The 18,838-nt window shown below is 48.5% G+C and overlaps 1 protein-coding gene across 1 annotated transcript in view; it reads left to right on the forward strand.

Annotated features, from left to right (window-relative positions):
• Positions 1-16,593, forward strand: part of FUT10 (fucosyltransferase 10) — a 29,165-nt gene extending 12,572 nt beyond the window's left edge. Inside the window, exons 4-5 of the mRNA XM_006272904.4 lie at positions 8,982-9,817; positions 11,345-16,593. Of these exons, the coding sequence (XP_006272966.1) occupies positions 8,982-9,817; positions 11,345-11,569 (1,061 nt within the window). The 3' untranslated portion in view covers positions 11,570-16,593. The remainder of the gene's footprint in view (positions 1-8,981; positions 9,818-11,344) is intronic.
• Positions 16,594-18,838: the final 2,245 nt, after the last annotated feature.

Here is an 18,838-nt window from a genome sequence, read left to right on the forward strand (position 1 = left end):
GGCAGATGACCACCTAGCTCTCCCCTACCACATGCATTGTCCAGTGTCCCCCACTACCACATACATATGACAGACAGCTTGACTCGCCCTTGTTGCACATGCATCACCCTTTCACCCCCTGGTGTAGCTGTACACATCACCCATCAGTAACATGGGCAGCCTGGCTCCCTTTTTTGCCACATGAGCAGCTTGGGCACCCCAGCCCCTTCCCAGCCACTGGGGCAGAAGCAACTGGGTGCGGGGAAGGGGAGTGGCAGCCAGGTGGGATCCAATGGGTTGCATGTAGCCTGGGGATGCCAGTTGGACAGCTCTGCCTTAAAACTGTGCCCTTACTTGTAGCTGATTACATTGCGTTGCCTTTTGGGGCAACAGTAGCATATCTACTAGACAGGCTCAACAGTAGCTGACTTCGACAGGTTTGCAAAGTGGGCAGACAAAAACCTGATGACCTTCAATATAGAGAAATGCAAAGTGCTCCACCTTGGGGGAAAGAACCCACACTATTCCTATAGGCTTGGCAGTGCTTCACTCACTAGCACTATGTCCGAAAAAGACTTGGGGGTCATGATTGACCACAAGGTGCAAATGAGCCTCCAATGTGATGCTGCAGCCAGCGAAACAAATAAAACCCTGGTTTGCGTCTACCGATGCATCTCAAGCAAGACTCAAGATATCATCATCATCTGGAGTACTGCATCCAGTGCTGGGCTCCACACTTTAAAAAGGATGTGGAGAAGCTCGAGAGAGGCCAGAGGAGAGCCACACACATGATCAGAGGTCAAGCGAGCAGGCCTTATGAGGTGAGGCTGAGAGACACAGGACTCTGCAGCTTGGAAAAGTGTAGGCTCAGAGGGGACTTGGTGGCAGCCTATAAATACATCAGGGGTGTGCATCAGGACCTGGGAGAACGTCTGTTCACCAGGGAACCTAAAGGGAAGACAAGGTCCAATGGTCACAAACTGCTGGAAGACCATTTTAGACTGGACATAAGGAAAAACTTCTTTACTGTCCAAGTGTCCAGAGTTTGGAATAGACTCCCCCCCAGAAATGGTGCAAGCACCTACTCTGTATATGTTCAAGTTGTGTTTGGGTACTTATCTTGCTGGGGTCATCTGACCCCAGCTGACTTCCTGCCCCTTGGGCAGGGGGCTGGACCCAATGATCTTGTGAGGTCCCTTTTAGCCCTAATGTCTATAAAACCTACTAAATCTAAGGCAAAGTGAGTGGGGCATTAGGCCCAGGGGCCCCTATGAAGAGGCACCAGAATCCCCCCCACCAGAGGCATGTCCAGACGAGCATGCACATGCATTTCCCTGGGGGCAAACAGCAGCGGCACATATTTGTGCTGCTGCTAGTAGTCCCTGTGGAATGCCCCTGCATGCATGCTCTGGCATGGGGCAGATTGCCCCAGGTGGGATAGGGGAGTTTGGGGCCAGCACCTTGACTGGCCCCAGCAGCCTTACCTGGGATCCTGGGGTCCTTCTGGGGCTGCAGCAGCAGTAATCTTGGGCACAAGGAGCCTGGCTGGCAGCTGGAGCGTGGCTCTGGCTGGTCAGGCTACAGTCAGTGCGTGCTGCTGCCATGTGTGCCACCCTGCTTTTTTCATCATGCTATTTTTTTTTTATACTGGGATTTCCTGGTATCTGAGTTTGGCTGTATGCTGCATATTTGCAGTGTGGAGAACCAAATCATATATGCAGGGTGTATTTTGTGGCACCTCAAAAGCCTTTGAGGCACCACAAAGTGCACGTGTGTGCTTGTGTGTGCTCGTGTGGACATGCCCTGGGAGTCTTTGTCATGGCAGGGGTAACCCTGCACTGTCCCTTCCTGGCCACAGGAGCTGGGCAGAGCTGCATTGCACCCCGCAGTGTGTCTGGGGATAAAGGGGAGTGCAGAATGGTGCCCCCCCACCCCAGGGACCTTTTGACTGAGCAGGCTCAGCCTTGTACCCAATATATATGTTTCAGGGGTGGGGAGGAATGAACGGGTCACCAAAGTCAGTTTACAGGGAGCCCAGCCAGTGCTGCTGCCATCAGAGTGGAGCTGATGCTGCTATAGCAAACAATTCTACGGATGATAAATGAAGCATAGATTCCACCTCACTCCTGAGCTGTGCTATCTCTGCAGAAATAGCATGAAAAGAGCAGCAATAACAATTGGCACCAGCCTGAACAGGTATAGCTGCACTTGTCTTGGTATAAGGGTGATATTATTTTATGTCACTGCTTTTCAAAGAACTTATTTTTAATAAAGTAGAACAATTTTTTATCCCCTGGTTGATAGGCTCCTCTCAGTTATTGTATCTGAAAAATGATTCCACAGTCCCATAACTTGCTTAATTATCTTTGGGTGTATGTGAATGGGAAACATGGGAAACAAATGCCTTTAGATAATAAGCAGCATTTAACACTGAATTGCATATTTCTTGCTTTTTCCATTTTGTGAGTTCCAAATACTACCACATTCTAGAGCGTAAGTAGGCCAGTTTAGCTTATTGGTAGGATAGTAGCCAAGCATGAATAGGAAGAAAGAATAGCAAAAGGAATGAAAGACTGACCCAAATTTAAGAAAAAGAAAACCAAGGTGTACATTGTACGTGGCCTATAAAATCTTGTATTTTTGGACTGTAAAAATACAAGATTTTTATTGTATTGCACTGTTATTTGTGAAGCCCAGCTATTACTAAAAGACAAATGTTAATTTTTACCAAGCTTGTGGAAATGCTTAATTTAATACATTTTCCACGGAATTTCTGCATTAGCAGAAAGACCCTTCAAGTACCATTTTTTTGATGATGATGATGATGATGATGATGTCCATGCACATTTTGAAATCTTTTTGTAAGGCAAGGTCCCAAAATGTTTAAAATGGTAGTGAACGGTTTATCAGTGCCCATAAAAGCAGAACCCAGACTCGTGGATTATGTTAAAAGCAAATTATTACTATAGTGCTGCTATGTATTTAAATATAATATAACAAGATAATGTGGGAATGCATACAGCAGAGTATTAGCATAAGTATGTATGTACTAGGTAGACTTCTCATAAGGGCAGCTTGCTCCTTGAGTGTGCAGTTTACATTCCTGTAAGGTTTGCTTTTCTCTTGTGGGTAAAAATCTGGCTGCTTGGCTTTCTGTGCTATCAAATGCTGAGAAAAGTGTACCTTCAGGAAACCAGTTACAGGCCAGGAGATGTCTAGTCTTTTTTTTAAAAGAAAGAATATTAAGGAAAAGAAAAAAGAGAGCATGTTCCTATGGAATTGCTTTGCTGGCTGCTCTTGTTTTTAAGGTGGGTTGTCTACACTCCAAAGCTGAAAATCCTTGTGGTAACTTTAAAGACAAAGGAATTGGTGACTTGTATCCTCTCTTCTTTAAAAGTGTCACGAAAGAATCCCACTCCCCTCAGAGTTCAGGATTTTGTCTGAAGGTGAAGCATTGCTCTCTCTGGTGGATTTTAGTCCTATCATTTGGTTGATTTCTGTGCAGCATATTTTAAAACATTGGAATAACATTTATAGAGAGATCCTGCTTCCTATATATATTCAGAAAACAAATCATAAAGTTCTCAAGGTGACAGACACTGATATGAACCTCTTGTTATATATGGGTGCTTAACTATTAAAGCCAATATTAAGTCAGGCTAGTGTCCAGTAGGCCTGTGCGAACTGGCTACTATTCAATTCGGATTTGGACTTGGCCGATTCAGGGGACAGTGATTCAATTCAGTGCTTCGAATCACTGTCCCAAATCGATTCAGATGAATCTGATTCAGAGATTTGGGGCAGCTGCCGAATCGGCCGAATCTCCGAATCACACAGTCCCCATCCCCTGCCCGCTCTCAATGTCTGCTCCAGCCGCCCCAGCTCCTGGCTCTTTGAAAAAAAAAATCCCCATTCACCAGCTGCTACCAGGTGGGGGGGCGATCCCTGCTGCCCCATGCCACGTGGGGGGCTTTGCCATGAGCCTCCTGACCCCTGCCTGCTCCCCCCCACCCACCATGGCTGCCCCGCCCCAGATCCCGGACCTTTGAAAAAAGAACAACACAAAAAAAGCCCCGACTCACTGGGTGCTGCCTGGCGAGGGAGCAATCCCCACTGCCCCCCACTGCCCAGCACTGTGTGGGGGGCTCTGCCATGAGCCCCCAGAAGCCCTGAGGCTGCTGCAGCAGCGGTGAGTGCAGGGTGGGGGTGTTTTTTTTTTCTTAAAGGTCCAGGAGCTGGGGCGGGTGGGGCAGTCATGGGGGGCTGGGAGAGTGGGCGTGGGTCAGGGGGCTCATGGCAGAACCCCCCCATGCAGCATGGGGCAGTGGGGGGCAGTGGGGATTGCCCCCCTGCCAGGCAGCACCTGGTGAGTGGGGGCTTTTCTTTAAACAACTGGGAGCTGGGGTGGGCGGGGCAGCCATGGAGGGGCTGGGAGAGCAGGCAGGGGAATGGGGCCTGGCAGGGGTTCCCCATGGTCCCCTTCCCCCCTCCTCCAACCTCCCCCTCCCTACTTACCAACTTGGAGTCTGGGTTCAGCTCCCTGCTGCAGCAGGCAGCGACTGCCCAAATCACCGCAGCTCTCCAAATCTTTTCCAAATTGATTTGGAGTGCTTTGAATCAATTCAAACCTTTTAATTGGTCCCCTGATTCGATTTGGATTCAAAGATTCGGCCACCGAATCAGGCCGAATCTCCTCCAAATTGAATCAGCACCTGAAGCTTTGCACAGCCCCAGTGTCCAGCCTGTCATTTGCTGGACAAGACTCTTGTGTGTAGGGTCGCTTTAAAGAAGCAGAATCTTCCCTCAATACATCCATCATTGCTGTCCGCACTTTGCCACATATCAGAGGTTTCCTAATTAATACTTTGGAAGTCAAGATCATTCATAATTATAATCTTGTTCTGCGTCCTTTATCGCATCATAAACCTATTAATTCCCTTTTGTCCTAGGGTGGCAGGTAACATACTGTTATTATCATCTATTTAATCCTTAAAAGCTTTGTCTACTTCTTGACTAAGATTGATTAAGTGTGTTATGTTGGAATCAATCATTTCAGTGCTTTTATCTATAGCATACATTTCTGGAGGTTTCTCTTTGCATAAGCCTCAGTTGCTTCCATTTTCTCTGCCCACCATGGTCTTCTTTCTTCTATCATTTTGATATTCCTTTCTTCCTTCACCCTGACTGAAAGGAAGAGTCCACCTAGAAGTCAGCTTAGAGTGACTGTCACTTCAGTTCTGGTACTTCAACATCATCTATACTCTGCTGTTTCTTCATGTATTCCTAGTTGCATTTGGAAGATGAGTTTTTAAAAAATAGACCTCAAAGTTTTTGCTGTGCTGAATATGAAGATGGAGTCCCTCACTAGCTCTAACTTCTCATATCACAGAAATACTGTAAAAAATAAGAAGGCAGATACAGTTACATAATGTGCCATTTGGTGCCTCATCCTAGTGGGATAAGGTCACACCACAGGGATACCCATCTGCATTAAAGGAGAATAAAGCATGTGTTTATTTCCCCATGTCCCCTATATACCGCCCATTTGTATTTTGTGGCTTTTGCTCTTTTTCTCACATCTTATGTCTCTACATAGGATAACGCAGCATTGTGCAAGACGTACCTCAACTAGCTCATTCAGAGCTGACTTTAGTAGCAGAAGCATGATAGCTGCATTAGCAGAGCACTCTGCTGAGGAGCAGGGTATACTCTCTGGGTGGTCTGTCCTGCTAATATAGTTATACTGCTTCTGATACCAAAGCTAAAACATGTAGAGCCAGCTTGGATCAATCTGCGTGACACTACATCCTGCCATGTAGACATACCCTTAGGGTTTTGTACTGTTGTCAGTCACCCTGACATCTGGGTAGCATTCAGATAATTCAGGTAATAGCAAAAGAGAAATCCTCACTCAGCATTAAGCGTTCTCTGGCACTTCTGCTCTCAAGTCAAAAGTCTGCTTGGGGTATGGTTGTTGCTTTAAATTTTGTCAATTTCCTCAGTTCACTAGAGTTGAAGGCAGATGACGGTGTCAGTATTGTAATAGAAATGCTGGTTTGTGGAGAGGGTTTAATTGTATATTTTCTAAAGATGGTCAGACACTAGTTTCATTCACTGCTTGTCATCAAGAAGTTTGTCCCATAGGTGTATCCCCTTCATTAAAAATAATGATTAAAATACCACACTTCTATGACCAGCATTTAAACTAAAATCAAACCTGATGTGTTCAAGCCTTAAGTCACGAAAGAACTGTCCTGATACTGGAGGGGGAGGGAAAGGAGAAGGGGGAAGGTGGGGCTAGCTGCTTCACAGTTAATCCCAAAACAGATCATATCTAGTCAAACACAAATGTGCTGGAGAGGAAAGGTCAAATTCAGTAGTACCAAAGTCTACATCCTGCTATCCTTTTCTATCCTGGAAAATGTCATTGCATGCCCCCTCTCTTGGTATGTCCCATAAGTTTTCTGTCTCTGAACAGTGGTCTTCTTTCAGTTGGCTTCTGGCCCAATTGCAATCCAGCATATGCTCTGGATTCGTTTTTTGCATTTGTTGCAGATATTCCAATACCTATGATGAACCTCAGCATTTGTTATTTATCCATTGGACTTTTCTAAAGCAGTGGTGCTCAACCTTTTTGTCCAGTGGGCTGGATGAACAGTGCCAAGTCCTTCTGTGGGCTGGATTTGGCCAGCAGTCCCAATCTGGAATCTGGAATGGGTGCAACCAGCCCCATCCAGCTGCATAGAGCAGGGTTTTTTGCGGGGGGAAGCGGGGGCAGCCCAGTCCCACCCCAGCTCTAGGGGGGAAGGAGGCTTGACCCGGCCCCACAGGAAGGGAAGAGGGCTTGATTGGGCCCTGCAGGGGTGGGAGGGGGTGTGATCAAACCCCCAATCCAGCTGTAGGTGGGAGGGGGCATGTCCCAGTCCCACTGGGGGGGGGGGGGGGGAAAGGGACACAGCTGCTGTGTGAGGCATGGGGGTTGGGGATTTGGTAGGCGGACTGGTGGCTATATTTAATGGCCACTGCCCCCCCCCCACAGCCAAATTTCCCAACCCATGGGAGCCCCATGACCCAGATGTGGTGGCTCTGCAGGCTTCATTTGGAGATTAGGTACCCCTGTTCTAAAATGTTTGCTTTCAGAGGCACTTAGATATCTGTACTTATATCCATATGTGAGGATGGAAATATTATTTGACTTGAAGATTTGTAGCTTGGTGTATAGGCTATACATTTTCAATAACCAACTCTTGTTTGAACTTGTGAATATAAGTGCCACCTTTCCAAGTCATGATATTAGTTCCTTCTTGACATCCTTGTCAGCTTCTTCATGACAGCCATGGTATATGAACTGATTTATCTCTTATATTTCTTTGCCTTCTAATGTAAAGGTGGAATTGGGTACTGTTGGGTTCTTTATAGATTTAGGGGTATTAATAAATAACTACCAAACCTATCTATTTTGTAGTGTGGGACTGTCTTTCAGTTCTTACTTGTATATTGCTTGAGCTGTCACTTAGATCTAATCTGTGAAGACTAGAACTAGTGAACTGTCGTTGAGCTGTATATTATCTGCATTGTATCCATCTACCTCAGTGCTGGGCAAAATATGGCCTGTGGGATGGATCTGGCCCACTTGGGGATTTTATCTGTCCTGTGGTGGGTCCCTCAGTCCCACCTGGCTCAGCCATGGGGGGGTAGGCTGGGCAGTGGGGTATGCAGCTGGTCCTGTCACCCCTGGGTGTGCAGCAGAGCTAGGATGGTGGCTGGACTGTGCTTCCTGGCTTCTCTGGTGGCAGTGGCTCCTTTCTGCTGTCGCTGCCAGTGTCACCACCACTGCTGGACCAAGCTCCACTGTCTGGGCACCCTGGTCTGTCTGCTCCGCACCCACCACCGGGGGCACTGAACAGAGTAGGTGGTTGGGGTCTCCATGGAGACTGGTCCAGGATCCACGCAGGCAGGGTGTGCTCAGTCAGGTGGATGGGATGGGGCTGTGAGTGGGCAGGGAGTGGCATCCGGGAGCAGAATGGATAGGCAGGGCCAGGGCTGGGGCTGGGATGTTGGGGCAGTGCCAGCGCGGTGGTGGGCCTGGGGCGGAGCCACGATCTGTTGTCCAAACCTGCCTGTGATGGGCGCTGGTTCTACAGGCAGAGGTGTGCGGGGAGTGGATTGCAACTTTGCCCTGGGCCCCAGCCCTGCTTTGTCACTGCCCTGTGATCCTGGCCCTAGCCCCAGCCCTGCCTGCCCATACTGCACCCAGATATTGCTCCCTGCTTGCCCATGGCCACATCCCATCCACCTGAGCCCACTGTGCCTGCGCTGATCACGGGCCAGTCTTCATGGAGACCCTGGGGCTGGGCCAGGATTGCCAGATGGCAATGGGCCCTGAGGCAGAGCCACTTAGGGCAGGGGTTGTCAACCAGGGATACCCTGTGGGTACTTGGAACGGTCCTAGGTGGGTACACATGGGCGAGTGGGGACAGAGAGCCATTGCCTCCCAGGAGCAAGGCCGGAGTGGGGCGAGGGCAGCAGCGCTCCTCTGTGGGGCAAAGAAGCTTGTATGTGGTGGCCGCCACTGCCACACACCAGCCCAGTGAGCTTCCCCGCCCTGTAAAGTGGTGCTGTTGCTCTTACCCCAGCCCAGTGAGCACCCCACCCTGCCCAAACCCTGCTCCTGGGAGGCGGCAGCACTCAGTCCCAGCCTGCCCATGCACCGTCCTCACCTCCCTGCTCTGTGTCTGGCCTCACACTACCCCCGGCATCTGGTTGTGCACTGCCTTCTGCCACCTGCCCCAGCTTGGCATCTGGCCACTGGGGGTACTTAGACTAAAAAATGTTGAAAACCCCTGACTTAGGGAGTTTTGGTGAGCTGTTGTGAGCTGGGGTGGGGGCTTCACATGAGTAATGGAGGCACATTTGGGCCCCAAGTATTTCAGGTACATTCTAAATACACTTTCTTGTTGAACATATTAAATATAAGTCTAATTCCATTTATTTCTGTCTAGGTACTGACTTTAATATAGAGAGCTTACCTCTCCCTCGTAAAGGCCATCACGACTGGGCCCTTTTCCATGAAGAGTCACCCAAAAACAACTACAAACTTTTCCATAAACCTACCATCACCTTGTTTAACCACACAGCTACCTTTAGTCGCCACTCCCACCTGCCACTGACTACTCAGTACCTGGAGGGCATAGAGGTCCTGAAGTCTTTGCGATACATGATCCCTTTGCAGAAGAAAAACAGCTTGAGGAAAAGGCTAGCACCACTTGTGTATGTGCAGTCTGACTGCGACCCTCCCTCTGACCGGGACAGCTATGTGAGTGAGTTGATGAGCTACATTGAGGTGGACTCCTATGGGGAATGCTTACATAACCGTGACCTTCCTCAGCACCTCAAAAATCCTGCCTCCATGGATGATGGGAGCTTCTACACACTACTAGCTCAGTACAAATTCATTCTGGCTTTTGAAAATGCAGTCTGTGAGGACTATATCACCGAAAAACTCTGGAGGCCGCTAAAATTGGGAGTGGTGCCAGTGTATTTTGGATCCCCTAGCATTGCAGACTGGCTTCCTAGCAATAAGAGTGCAATTTTAGTAACAAGATTTTCACATCCCAGGGAGTTGGCCCAGTACATCAAGGCCCTGGACACAAATGACCAAGAATATGTGGCCTACCTTGAATGGAAACTGAAAGGAGACATTTCCAATAAAAGGCTGCTCACTGCTATGAAGGAACGCAAGTGGGGAGTCCAAGATATCACACAGGACAACTACATTGATGTGTTTGAATGCATGGTGTGTCATAAAGTGTGGGAAAACATCAGAAGGCAGGAAAAGGTACTCCGTGCATTGCCCTTGTGCTTTGATGTTTTAAGTGAAGCTATTGTTGGTGGTAGCAGGATCTCTTTGGAGGTATATTGACAACCACCACATAAAATATGTTGTATTTATAGAATGGATACAGTGCAGGCTTCCCAGTGCTTCCTCAGAAATGCTTCAGCTGGATTAGTTCAGTCCTGATAGCCTTTCCCCTGAGATGGGGTAATTGTGGATTTTCCTGATACACATGGAATTCGATTGAAAAAATGAGCTCATTCTTTGTGTAGCTGTAAACTGTGACACAGTAAAAACAAGCAGCCAAATTGTGAAACAGCCGCTGACTTTGGGTGTCAAAAATATTTAGGTGGTCACAAAGAAAAGAAGTACCCCAAATTAGCTGACTTTTTAAATAATTTCTTTTTGGTCATTTATCAGTATGGATTGAATTAGTTTCATGTCTGCTTATATTCACATTATTACAGTCTTTCTTGTGATATACATTTTGCTGTTTTCTCCAATAGTAATCTGAACTGCAGCGTTGTATTGTCAACCAGCATGGGGAAACAGAGGAAATATTTAGGAAAATTAATTGTATTTCATAGGGGAGTTGGGACTGAGTAATTTTCATTACTTGAAGGGGAATAGAAATTGTGCCCTGTATATTAAAGTCACCTTTACTAGCACAGTTCACCAAAATGGGTGATTTCTATGCAGTTTTTCTGAAGAGACAGGATTTTTTATGGTGACTCAGTGTTAAGGGTCAGATGCTGGTGTGTTACAGCAAAAGTAGATGCACCAATAGATTTTCAGGATTTAAACAGGGTGGAATAGAATTGCACTCACCTGCCTAAATGCAATTAGATGCCCAGTAGATGAAATAGAATCTGGCCTTTAAAGTCAGAGCTTTGCCAGCTTATATGGGCTGAAATTCTGGGTATTTTCCATGCATCTTATCTGAAATCAGCAGAAGATTTGCCATGGTTTCAGTGGGCATAGAACCAGACCTTATAGTAGGAATTAGAATATGTCCCATAAGTGACTCTGAATTGCTACCTAAAAGAAGTTTCTGCCCCTCAGCTATCATTTCAGTCTAGACCACCTCTGTAGGAAAAGCTTCCAGATTCTGCCTGATGAGTTTTTTTGGTAGGCTGTGTGAAACAAACCTAGTCCTAGTCCAGTTTCCAGTAACGAGGTTTCCTCTGTCTAAAAGCCAGCCCCAGGACCTCTGCTGTCAAGTATAAGCAGAAAATCTGCTTCCTCTTTCACTCTCCAGACCAGGGCATTGTTGGAGTGACACAGGGAAAAGCTCATATTCACTGCTTGTGCCTTGTCCATTCTCTGGCATCATAGAGGTTCTATGTCAGGGTGGCAACGTTCCACAGCTGGTACTGCAGAGACGCTCCTTCAGTGAGAGAAGCTATGTGTGAATATTTCACTGGGAATTAGGGAGGGGAAGATAACTTGATCCTCATCAATAACATCACTGCAGCTATCTGTCCTGTTGTCTAGTCCAATTAAACCAGTTTATTTCTTCTGTGTTTCCAGGGATTCTTACCCAGGAGATGGAATGCAGAGGTTAACCACCTGAGCTGCCCCAAGCCTCAGGCTTTCTTGTTCTCCTCTCCAAATGTGCACCGGGCCTCTCTAAGAGATATGTGGATACCAAGCTTTGAACAGTCCAAGAAAGAAGCCCAAGCATTGAGGCTACTAGTGGAAAGGAACATGAATTTCTCAGCTCAGGAATTTTGGACACTTGTATTCAAAGAATAAACAAGCCAAGCTATCAAAGATAGTGAGCTCCACAAAAGAACCTATGAAATATAACTTTTGCAGGCTGCCTTAATATTTGTAGGTCATTAATGAGAAAAGAGTCAGATTGTTCTGTAAGATAGATTTTAGTAGGTACAGTACTCAGTGAGTACTATACTAAACTACAGATTACCCAGTGGGACTTTTAAAATATATATATTTTTATACTAATTGCCAGTAGTTCTAACTTTTCACTGTTAAGAGCCCAAAGTACTTAAATGTGTGCCTCATTTTGTGCAGCTGTCTGGGTGAAGCTAATAGCACTACTTGTGTGCATAGGAGGGGTTGTTGCTTCTGCACCTTGCAGAATTAGGACCTCATATTCCATGATCTGAGCTTCTAGTTCCCTAGGTTGCTGTTCACAGAGTTTTCACCAACCCATGATTTTGGCTCATGTGCTCTGAGGTTGCTCTGTTTATCGTTGGCCCCTTTGGTATATCAGCAGTGTTAGTTCAGACTTGGCAAGCTCAGTCCCCTGATGTGGAGTGCAAACATGGAAAGCATTAGCAGTTGGAATTGGGAAGCTCCATCTACTAGTGCCCAGGGACTGATTAAGGGAAAACGTGCTGGCTAAGGTTTGCCCACCATCTCCTATTTAAAATATAAGTGCACAAGAATCTTCCTCCCCACCCAAACCCCCACAGGATCATTCCAAAATAAATAGTTCTGTTTCATTTCTGATAATATACTTTCCTTCATTAAAACCATAGTAGTAACACACAGCTGAATGGCTGTGATGCTTGGATGAAGCAGGGACTAAAGTAAGGGCTTGCTCCCACTGCAAAGACTAGGTTTGGTACTCATGCTGGCTCAGACTATGCCATCCATTTTTAATTGGTGCTCTCCATTCCAGGCCAGGGGCAATTCTGCTTAAAAGTAATAGTACAACATGACTCATGTCTGGTTTTGCTCAGCCCAGTGGGGCAACTCACAAGAGTAAGGGTTACTGAAGTGATTAAGATATAAAGATTTACAGGATTAGACCTCAGAGATAATGGCTGAAATATATTACTGTTTGTGCTGTCGAGAAGTTGGCTTTTTACTCATCTGACAATTAAAATATAGCCACTCCAGACAGCTCACCAACTTCTAAGAAAAATATGATGTTAGGTTATTATATAAAAGGGCAAGAGTGGGAAAGTAGGTAATGAATAGTTTTGCAAAACAAAGTGCCAAAACGTTCAGGCCACAGAATTTGCTCACTTCGAAGTCAGCTGTTGGATTCCAAATATTTTGTATGAATAACTTGTGATTATTTTTTAGACTAGCAAGAGAAAGGGCAGCTTTATGGCTTAAAAATATAGTTTTGGTCTTACTGGGCATGTCTACATGTGCATTAATATACCTTTTCTAATATGCATTAAATTTAGTACTTCCAATGTGAGACACTAAATTAATGTGCATTAGGCTGCACTAATACACAATAGCACATTTGAACACTTTTTTAGTGACACTTAATGTGCAGTAGACTATTTTACTGCACATTACTTTAATGTCACAGGTTTTTACATGACATTTTAATGTGCAGTAAAGTAGTCTACTGTGCATTAAAGTGCACATGTAGACGCACCCACTGAGGTTAAATTATTCCAATCAGCAGCACATTTAAGCATGTGCTTAATTTTAGGCAAGTGAGTAACCCTATAGAAGTCATAGTAGTATCATAGTATCATAGTAGCTAGGGTCAGGAGGGACCTGAACAGATCATCTAGCCTGACCCCCTGCCACAGGCAGGAAGTCACTTCCTTAAAGTTACTCATATGCTTTGTTAGCTTGCAACAATGTCAATTTAACAACAGTTTAATCAGCTCTTTATTCACAGGTCTTTAATGTAAATAATAAATAAACCCTATTTTCAGGAAAGATACTTAAGCATATGGTTAAGGGCTTTTCTAAGATAGGAACTAAGATTGGACTAATCCTTAATCCAGGAAGCAATCTCTGTAGATATCTCTTGCCTTTCAATCTGTTGTCCTGCATTAGTATTCTTTCTGTCAGGTTGACATAGGACATCCATACCAATATGAGTTAATGTTGTGATCAGTTTTTCCATTAGTTTTATCAAGCACTTTCGTAAACATCTGGAGCCAGAGTTTTAAAATTACTCCAGATCTGAAACTGGGATCATATTTTCAAAAATGAAAACAAGGAAGTTGAGCCGTGTAGTTCTGAAAGCAGGTTTCATCAGTGGCGGAACCATAGAAACATGGCAGGTTTGGAGAACCCTCCACATATTAAAGACCCCCACATATTAAAGATTTCTTAGCAGGTGAGCAAACATTGCTTTCCTAATTCAACTTGGAAGGTGTGGGAAATTGGGGAAGAAGTCCCAAATTCAGCTATTAAAGCACTTTTATCTGTAGGCTGGTATGTGGATTTTGGAAGCTGGAAAGTGACCATCTTAGAGACAGGCCTATGTCTCTTGGCTATTTGTCTCTATTAGACCATACAACTTCCCTGCTATTTACAAACACTTTATAAAGTTTCCCCTCTGCAATTAAATCTAAAGTCTCTTGGCTATCTGTCTCTAACACCAGACAGTAACAGATGCTTCAAAGGAAGGTTAAAAACACTTAACTAACAACCTGCTTGGAAAGTGAAAAAAAGAAACATTGCCCAGGCAGCTAGTGACTAGCTTGACACCTGTTAGTTTAGTGCCTTGAACACAAGATGTACATCTAGACGAGCGTGCACGTGTCTGTTGTGGCATCTCAAAGCAGTTTGAGATGCTGCAAGAGGCACACTGGGAAAAAAATGTTCCCCATATTTGCAGCACGGGCTCTAAATTCAATACCTGGAAATCTAGGTATAAAAAAAAAACCCATGGAAAAAAGCAGGCCAAGTTATGTTTCTGTAGTGTGCCCTAAGGCAGTGGCATACCGATGGGCAGGGGTGGGGGGAGCGTGGGAGTGGGGCATGGCCCCTGGGCCCTGGCTGGGGGGCACCGGCCAGAGAGGCTGGGGCACCTCCTGCATTTTGTGAGTGGTCCTCCTGCTGGGCGGGTTGTAGCTTTTTTTGGCTGTTCAGGGTGGAAATTCTGGCTGCTGCCCCTCCCCCACAACTGGTGTGCCATGCTGCTAACTCCCCTGTTGATGTGCCATGGGGCAGGAGGTGGGGCCCTGCATAGGCTGATTTGCTTCAGGTCCTGCACCCTGATCAGATTGTCCCGGGGGGGGGAGGGGCACAAATGCAAGCATTGGCCCCTGGGTGCCGGAGACCCATGGTACGCCACTGCTAGAGTCTGAGTCCTCCAAAAACTTGCTCTGGCATCTTGCCAGAGTGTCTCTATAGTTGCCCCCTTCCCCTGCTACCCTAGCACACTGCCTCAGCATGCTGGGGCAAATAGAAGTGGGGCAAGGCTGCAGTGTGACCTGGACCCAGATGCTGTTGTAGGTAAGTAGATTGTGGGGGTGGGGATGGGGATTGTGTGTGGGAGGACTGTGTGAGTGTTGGGTGGGTCCCCTGCCTACCCCCTGCACAGTGCACAGCCCCCCTACTGTAGCAGCAGCAGCAGCCGCCAGGCGCTCAGGGCCCACTGCTGGCAGAGACCCCTGCAGTATGGCACGGCTCCAGCCACCTCAGACCCAGTGCTGCCTGTGCCATATGTCATGGGCCCAGCCTGGCATCAGGATGTGCACCTTTGGGTAGCACTGGGCCACCCTGGCTTTCACCTGGGGTTCCAGCATTGCTTGCAGGGGCCATGCATTAGGCCAGGTCCTGTCTCCAAGTGCCCTGTACGCCATTGGGACAGGCCAGCTCCATGGCCCAGCACAATGCGTGGCCCCTGTGTACAGTGTTCGGACCCCAGGTGACAGCCAGAGTGGCCTGGGGCTGCACTGCGCTGAGGGGGGCAGGCCCTGAGCGCCAGACAGCTGCTGCTGCAGGAGGGCTGTGCACCCTGTGGGGGGCAGGCAGGGAACCCACTCCTCCCAAGCAACCCCCCCACACCCACATGATCCCCTCATACCCACAAAACCCAAAACAATCTGCCCACAAACCCCACACTGCTATATTCAGCCACAAATTCCAACCCCCCACACAAGCCCCATACCCCTCACAAACCTCACCCCCACAAACCCTACACCCACCCAATCCCCCCACAAACCCCACACCCACCCCTCCCACCCTAAATCCCACATCCCCCACCAAAGATCTCACACACTGCATGCCCAGCTGGCCACATGGGATGAAACAGGACCTGCTGGTGGGAGCTGCAGCTGTAGGGGCAACTGCCACACTGCAGCCCTTCCCTGTGTCACACCAGGGCTGGGATATGCGGCCCCAGCCTGGGGGCGCTCTGGTCCCAGGAATCACTTGTGGGGTGTGATGGGCTGGGGGGAGGGGGCAGGTGGCAGCAGGGGTGTGTGTGTGTGAGAGAGAGAAAGAGAGATGGGGATTGGGGGTAGGGGAGAGCTCTGGGTAGGAGAGGCCGCCAGAGCCAGGCCAAGAGCCCCCCTGCTTCCCTAGAGAAGCCTGTGCAGGGGGAGACCGGCCTGGAAGGGAAGGGCCTTGCCCAGCCCAGACCCTGAGCCCCAGGAGTGGCATAGGGATTGCTGGGGCCTGGACACAGGTGCAGGGAGCAGAACGGCAAGGGAAGGCACTACTCAGAGCAAGGGCAGGCAATTATTGCAGGTGGAGGGCTGCTTAATGAGGTTTGGTGAACTTTCAAGGGCCTTATGGGTAGCCCTGCCCGTTGACAGTTGCCCTGCTCCCTGGTCACCATCTTGAGACCAGAAGTCCCACCCAAACCCCTGACTTTTGCCACTGAAAGTCCTTGCCCTTGCTCCCCTGGAAATACTCCTTTTGGGAGGTAGGGCGAGTTGCCATCTTAGAACCAGAAAAAAACAAATCATACACTAAAAGTCAAACACCTACTATAACATATTTTAATTTTATTACAAAACCATTTTTTGTCATGATTTGTATTTTCATACTGTATATAGAGGTGATTGCATAATACCTTAAAATAAAGTCTTAGTTTTCTATATTGTGTGGAGCTGTGTATGTATTGTGGGGGGGGGGGGGGTGTACGGTGGTGTGTGCGTGTGTGTGTGTGTGGTGGGGTGTGGTGGGGTGTGGCTGTGTGTGGAGGGGAATAGGTTATGTTGGGGATTGTGTGGTGTTTGGAGGGTGTGGGTATGTGGTTCTGGAACACACTGACCTCTCCTGCAGTCCATGCAGGCAACATAGTGGTGTGGGTGTGTGGCATTTGTGGGGTGTGAGGGAGGGTGGGAAGGGTTTGGGGACCCCCCCCACTCCCTCCATAGTGCAGCAGCAGGCAGGGGCACTCAGGTTGCTGGTGCCCAGCTTCAGCCAGCACTGCACATTGCATCAAGGAGTGCAGCTACCTGCCAGGCAGTCTCTATTGCCAATGCTGTCCACACTCATGCTACACAGGAGGGAAGCCCCAGGTGCTGGAGTTGGATACCTTCTCTGCTGCATCTGGCTCCAGCACCTGGGGCTTCCCTCTTGTGCCTGGAGCTTCACTCCCATGCTGCATGAGTGCGGGGAGTGCTGGTGAAACAGACAGCCCAGCAGGGGCTGTGCTCACCATGATGTGCAGCGCTGGCCAGTCAGACACCAGTGCAGAGCATGGGCACCCCTGCCTGCTGCTGCTGCTGCTACCTTGCTGCCTGCCAGGGCTGCAGGCCATAGGGGGAATGTGGGAGGGGTCCCTATGGCCCCCCCCCCTCACACCCACACCCTGCGCAGCTGAACTCCATGCTACTGCTGCGCCCCTGGGCACGGGCACTGCAATGCCACCAGCCCCAGCCCCATGCTCCACACCCTGCCCAGCTGGAGCCATGTCCCTCACTTCCCTATCTGCTGTTCGGAGGGAGTGGGACACCAGTGAAGCCTGCAGCAGTAGCCCTGCCCAGTGCTGATGGGGCCGGACCCTTCCACCCATGAGGGTGGGAACAAAGTGTAATAGGGTACGTTGGGGGTGGGTGTAGGCGCCTCGCTCCTACCCTTGTGGGTGGAAGGGCTGGGTGGGGTACAATTTGTTGGTGGGCCCCATGGGCCAGAGGAAAGTGCCTGGTGGCCCAGATGCAGCCCACAGGCCATATTTTGCGTGCCCCTGGTTCAGAGCCACAAAGCAACCGGTGAGACAGCTACTGCTGGACCCGTCCTGGTGCTTGGACAGAACTGCTGCCTGGATGGAGCTAGTTGGGGGCAGGCCGGGCTGTGGGTCAGGGGTGAGGGGCACTGGGAAGGGCTGTGGGTTGAGAGTGAGGGGCAAGGACAGGGGCAGGGCACTGGCATATCAGTGCTGCTCACTGCTCCACATCCTGGTGAGCGAAGTGGGCAGGGGCAGCTCGGATTGTTAAAAAAACAAAAGCAAATGCCAACATTTCTAGATAGTTAGAAATTTTTATGATGATGATAGTGGCACTGGTAGGCTTCCAAATTGCCTTAAAATTGTAAATATATCAATAAAGCATTGCCCAACTTATCTCTCTCTATATAGTGGTATTTCATTTTAATAATGGAAGAACACAGGTTTTCAGTATTTTAGTGAGAAAATTTGGGTTTTTTATCAGAGAATTTGAAAATTTGAAACAGGGAGCACCAGGATCACTGCTGGTGAGACAAGTGGTAAGACCTGGGCAGAGGAGCCTGCCCAGGGCTAGCACTGGGGACCCAGCTGGAGGGCAGATGAAGTGGCTGACCTGGCTATTTGGGGCCAAGAGAACATGCTTAGACAATTCAAAGTGGGCCTCGCAATGAGCACATCTGGGCGATAGCTGCCCAGATGGCAGGGTGGGCGCACCAGAAGACTTGATATCAGTGCTGCCCGAAGGCTAACTGTGCAGACACGGCCCACTGGCAGCTGGCCCAGAAGTGCAGGAGGCTCTGTTGCAGTGCCATACTACAGCCCAGGTGGCTGTGCAGTCCCCATCCAGGTCTGGCAGGCATGGAGCCATGGGGCCGCAGCTCCAAAGGGGGATGTTGTTGCAGGTGGCAGCAAGTCATAGCCAGGCAACAGCCCTCACTGCTAGACTGCTGCAGTGGGTAGAGGGTGCAGGGACCACTCTAGGTTAGGGCTGCTTCAGCAGTTCAGCTGGCACAAGTGGCCCTATGCTGCTCCAATCCAGCTGCGCACCACCCTGATCCAGCCATATGCTGCCTGCTGCCCAATCTGGCTCTGTGGTGGCTGATCCAACTTTGTGCTACCTGTTGCCTTGATCCAGCCCCACACTGCCTGATTCAATCCTGCGCGGCTTCTAT

Source organism: Alligator mississippiensis, chromosome 3 (genome assembly GCF_030867095.1).
Source record: "Alligator mississippiensis isolate rAllMis1 chromosome 3, rAllMis1, whole genome shotgun sequence".
In the NCBI taxonomy this organism is placed as follows: domain Eukaryota; kingdom Metazoa; phylum Chordata; order Crocodylia; family Alligatoridae; genus Alligator; species Alligator mississippiensis.